Source organism: Mobula hypostoma, chromosome 1, assembly GCF_963921235.1.
Source record: "Mobula hypostoma chromosome 1, sMobHyp1.1, whole genome shotgun sequence".
NCBI classification, from domain to species: Eukaryota; Metazoa; Chordata; class Chondrichthyes; order Myliobatiformes; family Myliobatidae; genus Mobula; species Mobula hypostoma.
The window spans coordinates 251,919,464-251,933,830 of NC_086097.1; the positions used below are offsets into that span (position 1 = coordinate 251,919,464).

The 14,367-nt window shown below is 46.0% G+C and overlaps 1 protein-coding gene across 1 annotated transcript in view; it reads left to right on the forward strand.

Moving 5' to 3' along the window:
• si:dkey-22o22.2 (neural-cadherin) overlaps positions 1-13,356 on the forward strand; it is a 304,012-nt gene extending 290,656 nt beyond the window's left edge. The window contains exons 31-34 of the mRNA XM_063054940.1: positions 5,594-5,774; positions 9,605-9,858; positions 10,533-10,687; positions 12,940-13,356. Coding sequence (XP_062911010.1) covers positions 5,594-5,774; positions 9,605-9,858; positions 10,533-10,687; positions 12,940-13,356 — 1,007 coding nt within the window. The remainder of the gene's footprint in view (positions 1-5,593; positions 5,775-9,604; positions 9,859-10,532; positions 10,688-12,939) is intronic.
• Positions 13,357-14,367: the final 1,011 nt, after the last annotated feature.

The following is a 14,367-nucleotide window of genomic DNA, read 5'->3' on the forward strand; positions in this document are numbered from 1 at the left end:
TCATGAAGTGGCTGTAGTGGATGCAGCTGCTGTGACGTTTCTGACAGTTTGATTTGTTTGCCGGTGATCAGGGCATGAAGCAAGGAATTCCTGGAATAGACGTGGGAGGGTAAGGGAGTTGATATGCTACAGGTGTGGCCATTTGAGACATGGTTGGAGGCAGTGTCCAAAACAGAGGAAAGGAAAACAGGTGAACACCGCAGCAGACACGCAATCTCTCACCCCACTGGTGCCCAGTCTGACCAACATGACTGTCGATCAGATCAAAGAGCTAGTAAAGACGGCTCCTAGGTCAGAAAAGGATGAGGTAGCAGCCCCCACTGCCAGCGCTGGTGACCTGCGGATGTACACAACAGCATTGTTAGGGGGACGGCAATGCAATATGTTAGTGGACACGGGCATCGGTATCGATAACAGACCTACCCTTACCAACAACCAGACAGGCCAGTTATATTCGGGGTGTAGGAGGGAAAACAGTAAAAGCTGAAAGAAGCGAGTCACAAATACTCGAAATCGGGGGAGTGCAGCTTCCAGTGTATTTCTGGGTATGTCCAAATATCGAGGGCACGATCCTTGCAATAGACATCCTAAGGGAAGCAGGAGCTGTTATAGATTCTGGAAAGGGAGAAATAATATGGACGAGTCAGAGGCAGCGAACGCATACAACCAGCAGAATACACAGCCTGGCTAGCATAGTCGCAGCCACCCCGATCGCCAGAGACTGGAGCCAGGATGGTGCCTATGGGTTACCATGTCAGCAGTTCCCAGCAGTGTGGGCTACACACAAGCAAGATTGTGGTCGAGTAAAGATAAACTGAGTTAAAATAGAGGAGGGGCTGTATAAACCCCCTAAGCAGGACCCTATAAAAACTGACACACTGACCACTGTTCAGTGTATAGCCAAGGAACAAAAACACCAAGGGATACTCAGGGAGACTGCGGCCACTACTAACTCACCTATATGTCCAGTAAAGCCCAGTGGATCATATCCATTGACAACAGGCTATACCACCCTTAAGACCAGGCCGAGATTGCATCCCACAGTGGCGGGCTCTGCAGCAATCCTGAATGGCCTGTCTCCAGAACATAAAGCTTTTCCAGTCCCTCCGAAGGCAGACATTACTGCGAATAAGGCAGCAGAGGAACAAGAGGCAATTGAAGTTGCAAGTACGCAGGAAGAAACAACAGAAGCCAGTTTAGTAAAATTATATGAAGAGGTGGAGGCAGAAGAGGAGAGATGACAGAGAAAGGGAGCAAAGGAGGGACCATATGGGAGCTGGGCACACGGGAAGAAAAGAGTCACGGTGGCCCCACCATGTATTAGGCAGATATGGGGTAATTACAGGGATAGAATGACAGTACATGAAAGACATTTGTAATCAACTTAAAAGTGTTGAAGGACCAAGCGAAACAACAGCAGCGAATCACTGATCAGAGAGAGCCAGAGGGAAAGGTGATAGACCTTCCACAGCCTGGCGACCAAGTCATGGTGAGGGTGCTGCCGGAAAGGCCAGGGTCTGCCCCCAGGTTGATAGGACCACAGATGGTTCTCTTAACCAATGATACGTGTGTCTGTGTGCAGACTCAGCGAGGCAGCCAGTGGAAACAGTGGTCTCAGGTTAAAGCATATGACTCACCCTCTTGTTGCTCCCAGAGACGGAGTGGGGAACCAAGTGTACCCAGTAACCATGTAATTACAGAGAACCTAAGAGAGGAACACCAGCCGGCCATGCCAGACCTGACCACAGCTGATGAAAACATACCCGGAGGAAATGCAAAGGCAGAAGACGCTGAGAGCGTGACGGAAAACCTTGGATAGCTTGCTAAGGTGTGATGATGATGGTATTCTGTAATGAAGGCTGGTTGCTGAAGGGAGATAGAAAACATAGAAACATAGAAAACCTACAGCACAATACAGAACTTACCCCTGACATCTCCTCTGAACCTGCTTCCAAGCACCTTAAAAATGTGCCTTCTCGTGCTAGCCATTTCAGCCGTGGGGAAAAGCCTCTGACTATTCACACGATCAATACCTCTCATCACCTTGTACACTTCTATCAGGTCACCTCTCATCCTCCGTCGCTCCAAGGAGAAAAGGCCGAGTTCACTCAACCTATTTTCATAAGGCATGCTCCCCAATCCAGGCAACATCCTTGTAAATCTCCTCTGCACCCTTTCTATGGTTTCCACATCCTTCCTGTAGTGAGGTGACCAGAACTGAGCACAGTACTCCAAATGGAGTCTGACCAGGGTCCTATATAGCTACAACATTACCTCTTGGCTCTTAAACTCAATCCCAGATAGATGAAAGCCAATGAACCGTATGATTAGCTTTAATAGCATAGAATAGAAATAGATGGGGAGGGATTTTTAAGTTTAAAGCAGAGACAGCAAGTTCCACAACTTCGATGGTATTTCAGACTGCATACGGCATCTAAAGACAGTCACCCCTCCCCCCCCCAGTTTGAATGAGGAGCTGGGCCCTTTCAGCAGTCAGGCCAGTGATCGACTGGACAGTTCAGAATGGGGTGCCACTGGGGAGAGGTCCTTGCAGACATCTATATAGAGACCACCCCAACCCCTTCCTGTACATTGATGAGAGGGCCTGGGGGTGCTCCTGGAAAGAGAGTTTCAGCGACCAGAGAATGAAGGGGTGAAGACAAGGAATGTGATTAAGCTGCAATTGGCCTGCAGGGAAAGAGACAACAGGCACACGAAAGAAGCTGCTTTTCCAAAGATTTGCTCAAATTTCTGGAACAACTTCTCTGCTTAACATTTGGTAGGTAGTGATTGAAGAAATCTAGGGTAGATATTGGCACACAAAATTGGAGGGAGGGGGATTTCGAAGCAGGGTGTTTTTGCTGCCCTGTTTGAGTAGATCCTCCTAGGTTGGCCTTTCCTGGTACAAATTTAGAATGTTAGATGTTGGTTATAAACCGATCACTGGACAACAAATTTTTTCAAACGTGTTGCTTCCTCAGAATTTTTTTTTGTTTATGATAGACTGCTTGAAGATGAACACAAATATAATTTCAGACTACTTGTATCACAAAGGAAATTGGAGAAACAACAAATTAACTTTTATGTGTTTAATTGCATAATGGTGCTGATGCTTTGCAACTAAGTTAAAAGTATTTTGTTAATGATTTTCATTTGTGCTCAGTGTCTGAGGCTTCTCGCTTAAATGTCCAACAATAATTCACCAGCATTGATGGATTCCAGTTGCCCTGGTATCTTTTCTCCATGACTTCAATGTCCTGGTGAAACCTTTCACCGTGCTTGTCACTAACAGCACCAAGATTTGCAGGGAAGAAGTCTAAATGGGAATGCAGAAAATGAATCTGTAGTGACATGTTGCATTTCATGGTTTTATATGCTTGAAGCATGCTTTCAACCAGCTGCATGTAGTTTGGTGCTCTGTAGATGCCGAGAAAAATTTCAACAACTTCCTTGAATGCCTTCCAGGTGATTTTCTCCGGTCCCACTAGATATTCTTCAAATTGCCTGTCATTGGTGACCTGTTTGATTTGTGAACCAACAAAAATGCTTTCCTTAATCTTGGCATCAGTTACTGTGCGAAGCATCTGTCTTAAATATCAAAATCCTTTATAGAAATTTTTGTGCCTGGTGATAGCAAATTCCATCCTTGCAGTCCTGAACCCAATAATTATTACTAAAACCTGTCTTGCTGTGCACAGCCACGCTGCCTAAGCATGCCCAAGCACGCCTGGACAAGATAGGAAACTTTCCAGCTTACCTTGTAGGCAACATTTTAATTGACTTGGATTATGGATTGAAATAATAAACATAAGTTTATTTAAAAATGGTGCCTGATAGGGAAATTTCATGGTGATTTTCATTATCAGTAGCCCAAAATTCATAAGATACACCTAAAGGTATTCAGGAAGCAAAATCTTTATTGTCCAGTGTTATTTATTTCATTGGGATAACAGTGTGGAATAGGCCCTTCTGCCCAGCAGTGGTTGTGTTCGTCCATCATCAACATCGATGAAGACCTCGACACCATTATGATGGTATCGAGACTAGCGCGTGATTTGGATTTAAGTGAGGGAGAGTTGCGCAGCGTCAGCCTCACTCTCTCTTCCCAATTCCCATCTGGATCCAGTGGCAAGACAGAGTCTAGACGGCTGGAGATGGGACTAGGTGCAGTGGATGACCAGGACGTCTTCTGTGTCTTGTCCTGCTCTACACGTTCCACAACGCTTGCAGAGACCGCCTTCTCGACCGTTGGACCTTCCATTGGTCTCGTCCGCTCAGTCCGCCGGAGTCTGTCTTCACATGCTGGGATAGACAACTCCCTATCTCACCGAGGGTTTGAGACCCGTCGGCTACCCTCACCTGGTTTAGCCGGCTTGTCGAAGCCGTTGCCCGGGGTGTGGCCACTGTCGCATGCAAACAGTTACGGGGAGCCACAGGTGAGAGCTGAGTGCAAGGTGGGGACCAAAGGTGGACTAACCGCCTTGAAAAGGATGCGACATGTTCCCCCAGCAGAGGTGCTACCCCTCCCTGACACCCCATACGCCCCAGCTGTGGTTAGGTTGCAATGAAAAGCAACAACCCTCATTCTAGATCTTTCCTCCAGTACACTCCTGAATTTACTAATGCATAAAGAGCAACTGACTCCAGCAACGTAACATTGCAAATCTACTTACCTGCTGGGGGCCAGTGAAACAAAGAAAGCTACTAAATACTTGGTTATTCACACAATCACCGCAGACAGTGGCCTCTGGCTTCCCTGTCAGTGTTGAGCTGAATTGCCCGTAGAATCGGGCATTTTTATGGTGTGTCTGGAGTCTCGCTGAGGCAGAGCGGTTGAAGTATGTCTGGACTGGAGTTGCAGAGGTGAGGCAAGGCGAGGAAAGATCCAAGGTTTGATCAATTTAAGAGCCGAGCTGAATTGGAAAGGTCAGGTACTGGCCGTATCAAGGCAGAGCCTGGGCCCGTGGGAGGGGAGCTGGCTGTGTTGAAGCGACGGAGCCTGAACCTGTGGGACAGGAACGATCCAAGGTTTAGACTATTGCCAGGTTGAAGCGGTCGGAGGTGAGAGACGGGCCAGTTTGGCCCGCTGATCCCCAGGGTTCACTCATCTCTCAGCTGGACTGAGCCTGTGGCCTGAAATTAGTGGACTTCTGGATCATCCGGTGTTGTGAACTTCAGTTCTGAATGCTGTTTGATTGCTTTCATTCTTTGCATAATTTGTTCTGTTTTTCTTTCTCTCTCTGCATATTGGCTGTTTGGACAGTCTTCTTTTGTTTAATGGGTTCTATTGGGGTTCTTTGTTTCATGGCTGTCTGTGAGAAGATGATTCTCAAGGTTGTATATTTACTTTGAGAATATAATGTACTTTGAAGGTCAGGCAGTTTCTATGGAGAGGAATAATCAGGTGACATTTCAGGATGTGACCCTTCAACAGGTCTCAGCCTGAATCGTTGACTGTTTATTCCTTTCCATAGATGCTGCCTGACCTGCTGAGTTCCTCCGGTATTTTGTGTGTGTTACTCTGGATTTCCAACATCTACAGAATCTCTTGTGTTTATGGGATTTAAATTTGTTTCTCTTTGCTTGAATTTAGGCTGCATGCGTGACGTTCGTTTAAATGGTCACCCGTTGCCAATGGATGGAACGAATACAATATTAACTGCAACCCTGGATCGACGGGGTGTAACACGCAGCTGTCACTCGGATGCCTGTCGCAGTAGGCCCTGTTATATCCCCTTCTCCTGTGTAGATCTGTGGAGGAAACACGAGTGCAGGTAGGGGATTATCAACAGTACACCTTCTGTGTAAGAATGGATTCTGGAGCATGAGACATTCACCCACTTGTGATGGCTATTGCACCGTGGCCCTCTTCCTGCGATGGCCCGTATCCACGTCAGAATCAGAATCACTAACGTATGTTGGGAAATCTGTTGTTTTGTGGCAGCAGAACAGTGCGATACATTAAAAAACGGCATTGGACAGATACATAGTTAAATGAATGGATAGATAAATAAATTTATTTATTTATTGAGATAGAGAACAGAATAGTCTGTTCCAGCCCTTTGAACCGCACCACCCAGCAACCCCCGATTTAATCCCAGCCTAATCATGGGGCAATTTACAATGACCAATTAACCGACCAACAGGTAAGTCTTTGGACTTTGGGAGGAAACAGGAGCACCTGGAGGAAACGCTTGCAGTCACGGTGAGAAAGTACAGACTCTTTACAGGCAGCAGTGGGAATTGAACACGGGTCGCGAGTACTGGTACTGTAGAGCTAACCACTATGCTACCCTGCCGGCCAGGATAATAATCAGAGTACAGAAGACAACAAACTGCAAATACAAAGAGAAAGAAACAACAATAGTAGATAAATAAGCAATAAATATCAAGAACAAGAGTCTTTGAAAGTGCTGCAGATTGCAGTGAGAGTAATTAGAAAGAGATATATTTAGAAGTGTTGTCCACAGTCTGCAGAACGTCACCATGGTGCACAGGCACCATCTTCATAGCAGAAGACAAAGAAAACATTCTGGAATTATTGAAGAGCCACTGGTCTACTAAAATTTGGCAACACATCACAGAAACCATCCTCCCCTCCCTGGACTCTGTCCACACTTCTCTCTGCTTCAGTAAAGCAACCAGCATAATCCAACACCCCACGCACCCTGGACATTCTCAATTCTCCCTCTCCGTTCGGCCAGAGGATACAAAAGGCTCAAGGACAGCTTCTATCCCACTGATACTGGCTCCACGTTGACAAATACAGTATTGTGCTAAAGTCATAGGCACCCTAGCTATATACATGAATGAATCATTATCATCATCATCATCATCGTGTGCTGTGTCGTATGACATGGGCAATCATGATTGTTCTTGTCAAATTTTTCGAAAGAAGTGGTTTGCCATTGCCGTCTTCTGGGCAGTGTCTTTACAAGATGGGTCACCTCAGCCATTATCAATACTCTTCAGAGATTGTCTGCCTGGCGTCAGTGGTCGCATCACCAGGATTTGTGATCTGCACCAGCTGCTTATACAACCATCCCCCACCTGATCTCATGGCTTCATGTGACCCCGATCGAGGGACTAAGCAGGTGCTACACTTTGCCCGAGGGTGACCTGTGGGCTAGCGGAGGGAAGGAGCACCTTACACCTCCTTTGACAGAGATGTATCTCCATCTCACCACCCAACAGGAATAAACAAACATATATAAATAAATAGCTGGAAGATAAATAAATATATAGGCATTCGTTAGTCTCATGAGACCATGGATTTGCGCTTTGGAAAGTTTCCAGGGCACAGGCCTGGGCAAGGTTGTATGGAAGACCAGCAGTTGCCCATGCTGCAAGTCTCTCCTCTCCATGATACCAATGTTGTCCAAGGGAAGGGCATTAGGACCCATACAGCTTGGCACCGGTGTCGTCGCAGAGCAATGTGTGGTTAAGTGCCTTGCTCAAGGACACACACACTACCTCAGCCAAGACTTGAACTAGCGACTAGACAAACACCTTAACCACTTGGCCACGCGCCAACACAGATTGATAGCTAGATAGATAAATAGTGTGAAAGAGGAATAGCATCCTTTAATGTAAAGGAATGGTTTATTTTAACATCTGCAAGAACGTAATGCATTTAAACGTGATATACAGTGGAACCACCAGCTGCTAATGTTACTGAGTTAGTTTTGGTACAAAGACGGAGTGAAAAGCTTGTCTTGTATTCTGTTCCTACAGGTCAGATCATTACTCAGTGCAATGAGGTAGTTCAAGGAAAAACAAAAACAGAATGCAAAATATAGTGTAGATCAGGCAGACAATAAGTTGCAAGGTCCTAACAGGATAGATTGTGAGGTCAAGAACCCATCTTATTATATTATGGAGCCGTTCAATATTCTTACGGCAGTGGGGAGAAGCTCTCTTTGAGCCTGGTGGTACGAGCTTACAGGGTTTTGTATCTACTCCCATTGGATGAGGGAAGAAAGGAGAACGCCCAGGGAGGGTGGTGAGACAATGGGAAGTGTCTGTGGAGTCTGTGGAGGGGAGGCTGAGCTGTCTCCACAACTCTCGTCAGTTTCTTGTGGTCAGGGCCAGAGCAGTTGCCATACCAATGCCTGATGCATTCAGATAACAAGACTGGATTCATCTTGTGAGTTTCATTAGGGGATATCTTCCTTCCTCCAGCCTCGCCAGTACGAGCCAAATATATTTGACGACACAACACAGGCTATCAATTTGCGGGAGGTGTCACTCAGAGTCTTGGGCTCTATATTTGTTTTTTTTTGCGGGACTGTTTTTTTCCTCACTATTTTGAAAGAAATGTGTACATATTGCACATTGGCCCAGAGAAACGCTGTTTCGTTTGGTGGTATTCATGTGTGGTTGAATGATAATAGATAAGTTTTCTGATGGCTCTGCCATAGTTGGATACATCAGCAAGGGAGATGAGGCTGATTACAGGGCTACGGTAGGAAACTTCGTCACATGGTGTGAGCAGAATTATCTGCAGCTTAATGTGAAAAAGACTAAGGAGCTGGTGGTAGACCTGAGGAGAGCTAAGGTACCAGTGACCCCTGTTCCCATCCAGGGGGTCAGTGTGGACATGGTGGAGGATTACAAATACCTGGGGATACGAATTGACAATAAACTGGACTGGTCAAAGAACACTGAGGCTGTCTACAAAAAGGGTCAGAGCCGTCTCTATTTCCTGAGGAGACTGAGGTCCTTTAACATCTGTCGGACGATGCTGAGGATGTTCCACGAGTTTGTGGTGGCCAGTGCGATCATGTTTGCTGTTGTATGCTGGGGCAGCAGGCTGAGGGAGCAGACACCAACAGAATCAACAAACTCATTCGTAAGGCCAGTGATGTTCTGGGGATGGAACTGGACTCTCTGACGGTGGTGTCTGAAAAGAGGATGCTGTCTAAGTTGCATGTCATCTTGGACAATGTCTCCCATCCACTACATAATGTACTGGGTGGGCACAGGAGTACATTCAGCCAGAGACTCATTCCACTGAGATGCAACACAGAGCATCATAGGAAGTCATTCCTGTCCGTGGCCATCAAACTTTACAACTCCTCCCTTGGAGGGTCAGACACCCTGAGCCAATAGGCTGGTCAGGGACTTATTTCCTTGCATAAATTACATATTACTATTTAATTATTTATGGTTTTATTACTATTTAATTATTTATGGTGCAACTGTAACGAAAACCAATTTCCCCCGGGATCAATAAAGTATGACTATGACTAATTAAACTTGAATTTGATTTGATTTCATGCTCCCCCATTAATAGTCAAGCCGTTGTTTTCCATCAAATCTGCTTTAAAGTTACTTTCAGATTGGGATGTATTGATCACGTTAAACTGAAACACACAGTGAACTATACTGTTTGTGTTAACAACCAACACAGTTCAAGGATTTGCTGGGGACAGCCCGCTGGTGTGGCCACACGACAGACCCTGATGCCAGCACAGTGTGCCCACAGTGTTCAGCAGGGCAACGCAGAGCACAGCAGCAGTTCATGTTTTGAGGGGAGGCTGAGAGGACAAATACTGTTAATTCCAGTTGGACAGGTTCTCATTTTCTTCTCATTCGAGCGCAGGTGTCCAGTCGGACAGGTGCCAGTGATAAGGAACCAAACTGGGTCCGAGGATTGTGTGACGCCACCGTGCGGAGCGTGGGCGTGTTTCAGTGGAGGCACTTGCATCGCCCGGGCACCGCAGCAGTTCACGTGCCACTGCACAGAGGGTTACAAAGGGGAGCACTGTGAGATCAGCATAATGACTTCAGGAATGGCAGCAGCCCTGAACGTCAACTCTCTCTTGGTCATCAGCGTCTGCCTCAGCCTCGTAACAGGTACAGCTTTCGTTTGTCGCTCTGATATATCTTCACTGAGAGTGGTTGATCGTCACTGACAGGGGTAGGAAGAGTGAGGAGGTCCTGAAAGGTGAGTTTAGGGAGTCAGGCGCCAAGTTAAAGGACAGGACCTCCAGGATAGCAATCTCAGGATTGCTACCAGTGCCACGTGCAGGCGGGTTTAGAAATAGTAAGAATATGACATCCATCATTAAAGTCCCCCATCACCCAGGACATGCACTGTCCTCATTGCTACCATCAGGGAGGAGGTACAAGAGCCTGAAGATACACACTCAACTTCTCCCGCTCCAACAGCAGATTTCTGAATGGTCCATGAACCTGTGAATACCACCTCACAATCTTTAATTTAATTTTTATATACTGTATAGTAGATTTTGTCTTATAGAGTATATTTTATAAATAGCACTGTACTGCTGCCACAAAACAACAAATTTCACAGCATACTGTGTGTCAATGATAACAAGCCTGATTCTGATTATGTTCTATGTTTTAAATCTACATGATCAGCTTTGTTTTTTAAAAAACTTAATTTTCTTCAGGTTGTCTACAAAATATCATTGTACCTTCTTCCGTGTTTGTGACAGAGTGAAATGAAGCTAAGTTTCTGAGATTCAGGATCACTGGAAGCCTATTGTACCTCTTTCATATTTCAGCTCTGGTGATTGGCTTCAGCGTGTGGGGCGTGTGTGCAAAAGCAAAGTTCCAGAAAGGAGGAGTGTACCACATTCCTGTGGAGCACGAGAGTTGGGAAGATATTCGGGAAAACATCCTGAATTACGACGAAGAGGGAGGCGGAGAACAAGACCAGGTATTCGCACAAAATGCTGGAGGAAATCAGCAGGTCAGGCAGCAGCTATGGAAGTGAATAAGCAGTCGATGTTTCAGGCCGAAGCCATTCATCGGGACTGGAAAGGAAGGGGGAAGGAGTCAAGATACAATGGTGGGGGAGCAGAAGAGAGACAAGCTGGAAGGCGATAGGTGAAGCCAAGTGGGTCAGGTGCAGTTACTCCAGATTCCAACGGATTCCAACGTACTCCAGCTTTATAACAATGTACACAAGTGACATTTACTTCACATTTCGTAACGTTTGCTGTATGAAAGAACTCCCCATGAAAGTGGTTTTATATTTTATAATTTATTCATTTAGCGATACGTTGCAGAGTAGACCCTTCCTGCCCTTCAAGCCACACCGCCCCAGCAACCCCCAACAGCCCTCACCTGATCGCAGGACAGTTTACAATGACCCACTAACCTACCAACTAGCACGTCTTTGGAACGTGGGAGGGATGCAGAGCACCAGAGGAGAACAGAGAGCGCCAGAACTGAATTCTGAACTCCTGAGCTGTAATAGAGTCACACTAACCTCTATGCTACCTACTGACCTGTACGTCTTTGGACTGTGGGAGCAAGCCGGAGCACCCGGAGGAAATCCGCGTGGCCACAAACTGCTCACGGACAGAGGCAGGAATTTTTAGGAGGGTTGAGTGCTTTTACTCCCTGGTATTTGTAGTCCAGTTCAGCTGATAGGTTGCAGCATTCATTAATGCGCTGAAAGCAACAATCTTTAAAATTTGTTTTTAATTGTTTAGAAATAAGTAGAACATAGAACATAGAATAGTACAGCACAGTACAGGCCCTTCGGCCCACAATGTTGTGCCGACCCTTAAACCCTGCCTCCTATATAACCCCCCCACCTTAAATTCCTCCATATACCTGTCTAGTAGTCTCTTAAATTTCACCAGTGTATCTGCCTCCACCACTGACTCAGGCAGTGCATTCCACACACCAACCACTCTCTGAGTAAAAAACCTTCCTCTAATATCCCCCTTGAACTTCCCACCCCTTACCTTAAAGCCATGTCCTCTTGTATTGAGCAGTGGTGCCCTGGGGAAGAGGCGCTGGCTGTCCACTCTATCTATTCCTCTTATTATCTTGTACACCTCTATCATGTCTCCTCTCATCCTCCTTCTCTCCAAAGAGTAAAGCCCTAGCTCCCTTAATCTCTGATCATAATGCATACGCTCTAAACCAAGCAGCATCCTGGTAAATCTCCTCTGTCCCCTTTCCAATGCTTCCACATCCTTCCTATAGTGAGGAGACCGGAAATGGACACAGGGCCCTTGTGGCTCAATGAGCCCGTGCCCTTCAATTACACCCATGTGACCAGTTAACCAACTAAACGGTGCGTCTTTGGACTGTGGGAGGAAACTGGAGCACCCGGAGGAAACCCACTCGGTCATGGGGAGAACGTACAAACCCCTCACAGTCAGCGGTGGAACTGAAACGTGAGCAATGGCGCAGTAACGTGTTACACTAACGGCTACACTACCATGCTGACCACATCAAACCTGCCAAAAAGCAGACACTGCGTCTTCCGCAGAGTTGTAATTACAGACCCTTCTCACCGCCACCCCATCTTATGGTTTCTTCCCACGTTCCAAAGGTGTAGGCCTTACAGTGGGAATGAGGGTTAAAATGAGGAGAGTTTGACAGCCCTGGTCCTGTACCTGTACTCGCTGGAGTTTAGAAGAATGAGGGGGGATCTCATTGAAGCCTATCAAATATTGAAAGGCCCCAACAGAGTGAATGTGGAGAGGACATTTCCTATAGTGAGGGTGTCTATGACCTCAGGGCACAGCCTCAGAAAGAGGGACATCCAGTTAGAACAAAAGTGAGGAGAAATTTCATTAGCCAGTGGGTGGTGAATCTGTGGAATTCATTATCACAGTCAGCTTGGAAACCAAGTCATTTGGTATATTTAAAGCGGAGGTTGATAGCGTCTTGATTAGTATGCGGGGTGGGGAGGTCAAAAGTTACGGGGAGAAGGCAGAATGGGATTGAGAGTGATAATAAATCAACCATGATAGAATGGCAGAGCAGACTCGATGGGCTGAATGGCCTAATTCTGCTCCTATGCCCTAAGTCTTATGATCTAGGGTTATTCCTCGGACTGTGTTGGTCATTGACAGTTAATGACACAATTCATTATTTAATTCGATGTACATGTGACAAATCAAGCTAACCTTTACTGGAGTTAATGAAACTTTTAATCTTTTTTAGAATGGCTATGACATCAGTGAACTGAAGAAACCTCTACGTGCGAGTCTGTCGCAATCTTCGTCAACAACATCTGCTCCTCCGGTAAAGGGCTTCGCTGATTCTCAGGAAGAGAAGCAACTCAGCTCAAGAACTCACACAAATGTCATTTTTTCTGAACCTCTTCAGTATGGTGTCCCAGACTTCAAAAGCTACGTGTCCCAGATCATCTGGGATGCAGATAATGACCTGCGGGCTCTTCCAGAGGACACCGTGCATATTTACTGCTTCGAGGGGCAGGGCTCGCTGGCGGGGAGCCTGACCACTGTCAACACATCAAACTTCGACGAAGACCTTGGTTCAGAATATCTCAGTGACTGGGGCACTAAGTTCCACAAACTGCAAGAACTCTGCACCCAAAAGCAGAACAACGGCCTGTAGCAACAGAACGATTGCGTAGAGTACTGGGTCATTTTGAAAACTCTGTGAGAAACCATTGGCAAAATAATGTGGTGATCTCATTTCAAAAAGTTTGTTTAAATAATCAAAGGAATGAAAATTTTAAAAAGAAGAACTACAGATATTGGAAGCCTGGGATTAAAACAGAACATTCTGGAAAGAGGTCTTGGCAGCACAGAATAAACGTTCCAGATCAAAGACTATTCATTAGAATAAACCCTCTCAAAGTTCAATGTAAATGTATTAACAAAGTACGCACAGGTCACCATGTACTACCCTGAGATTCACTTTCTTGCAGGCATTCACAGTAGATGCAAAAAACGCAATAAGACCTTACAACATAGGAGTAGAATTAGGCCATTCGGCCCATTGAGTCTGTTCCGCCGTTTATCATGGCTGATCCACTTCCCTCTCAACCCCAATCTCCTGCTTTCTCCTCATAACCTTTGACACCTTGACTAATCAAAAACCTATCAACTTCCTTATTAAATACACCCAAAGACTTGTCCTCCACAGCTGTCTGTGGCAAAGAATTTCACAGATTCACCACCCTCTGGCTAAAGAAATTCCTCTCCACCTCTGTTCTAAACGGACGTCCCTCTATTCTGATGCTGTGTCCTCTGTTCCTAGACTCTCTCACCGTAAGAGACATCCTCTCCACATCCAGTGGAATCAATGACTTACAACAGGGTGGACGACATTTAAGGGAAGTTTGGATAAGTGCATGGACAAGAGAGGTGTGGAGGGCTCTGGTCCAGGTGCAGGTCGATGGGACTTGGCAGAATAACAGTTCAGCATGGACTAGTTGGGCTGAAGGGCCTGTTTCTGTGCTGTGACTCTGTGGCATGAAGCTCTTACAATAAACACAAAAGATTCTGCAGATGCTGGAAATTCAGAGCAACCTACACACAATGCTGGAGGAACTGAGCAGATCAAAATTCAAAAATTTCAAAGTCAATATGTATATGTCACCATATACAACCCTGAGATTCA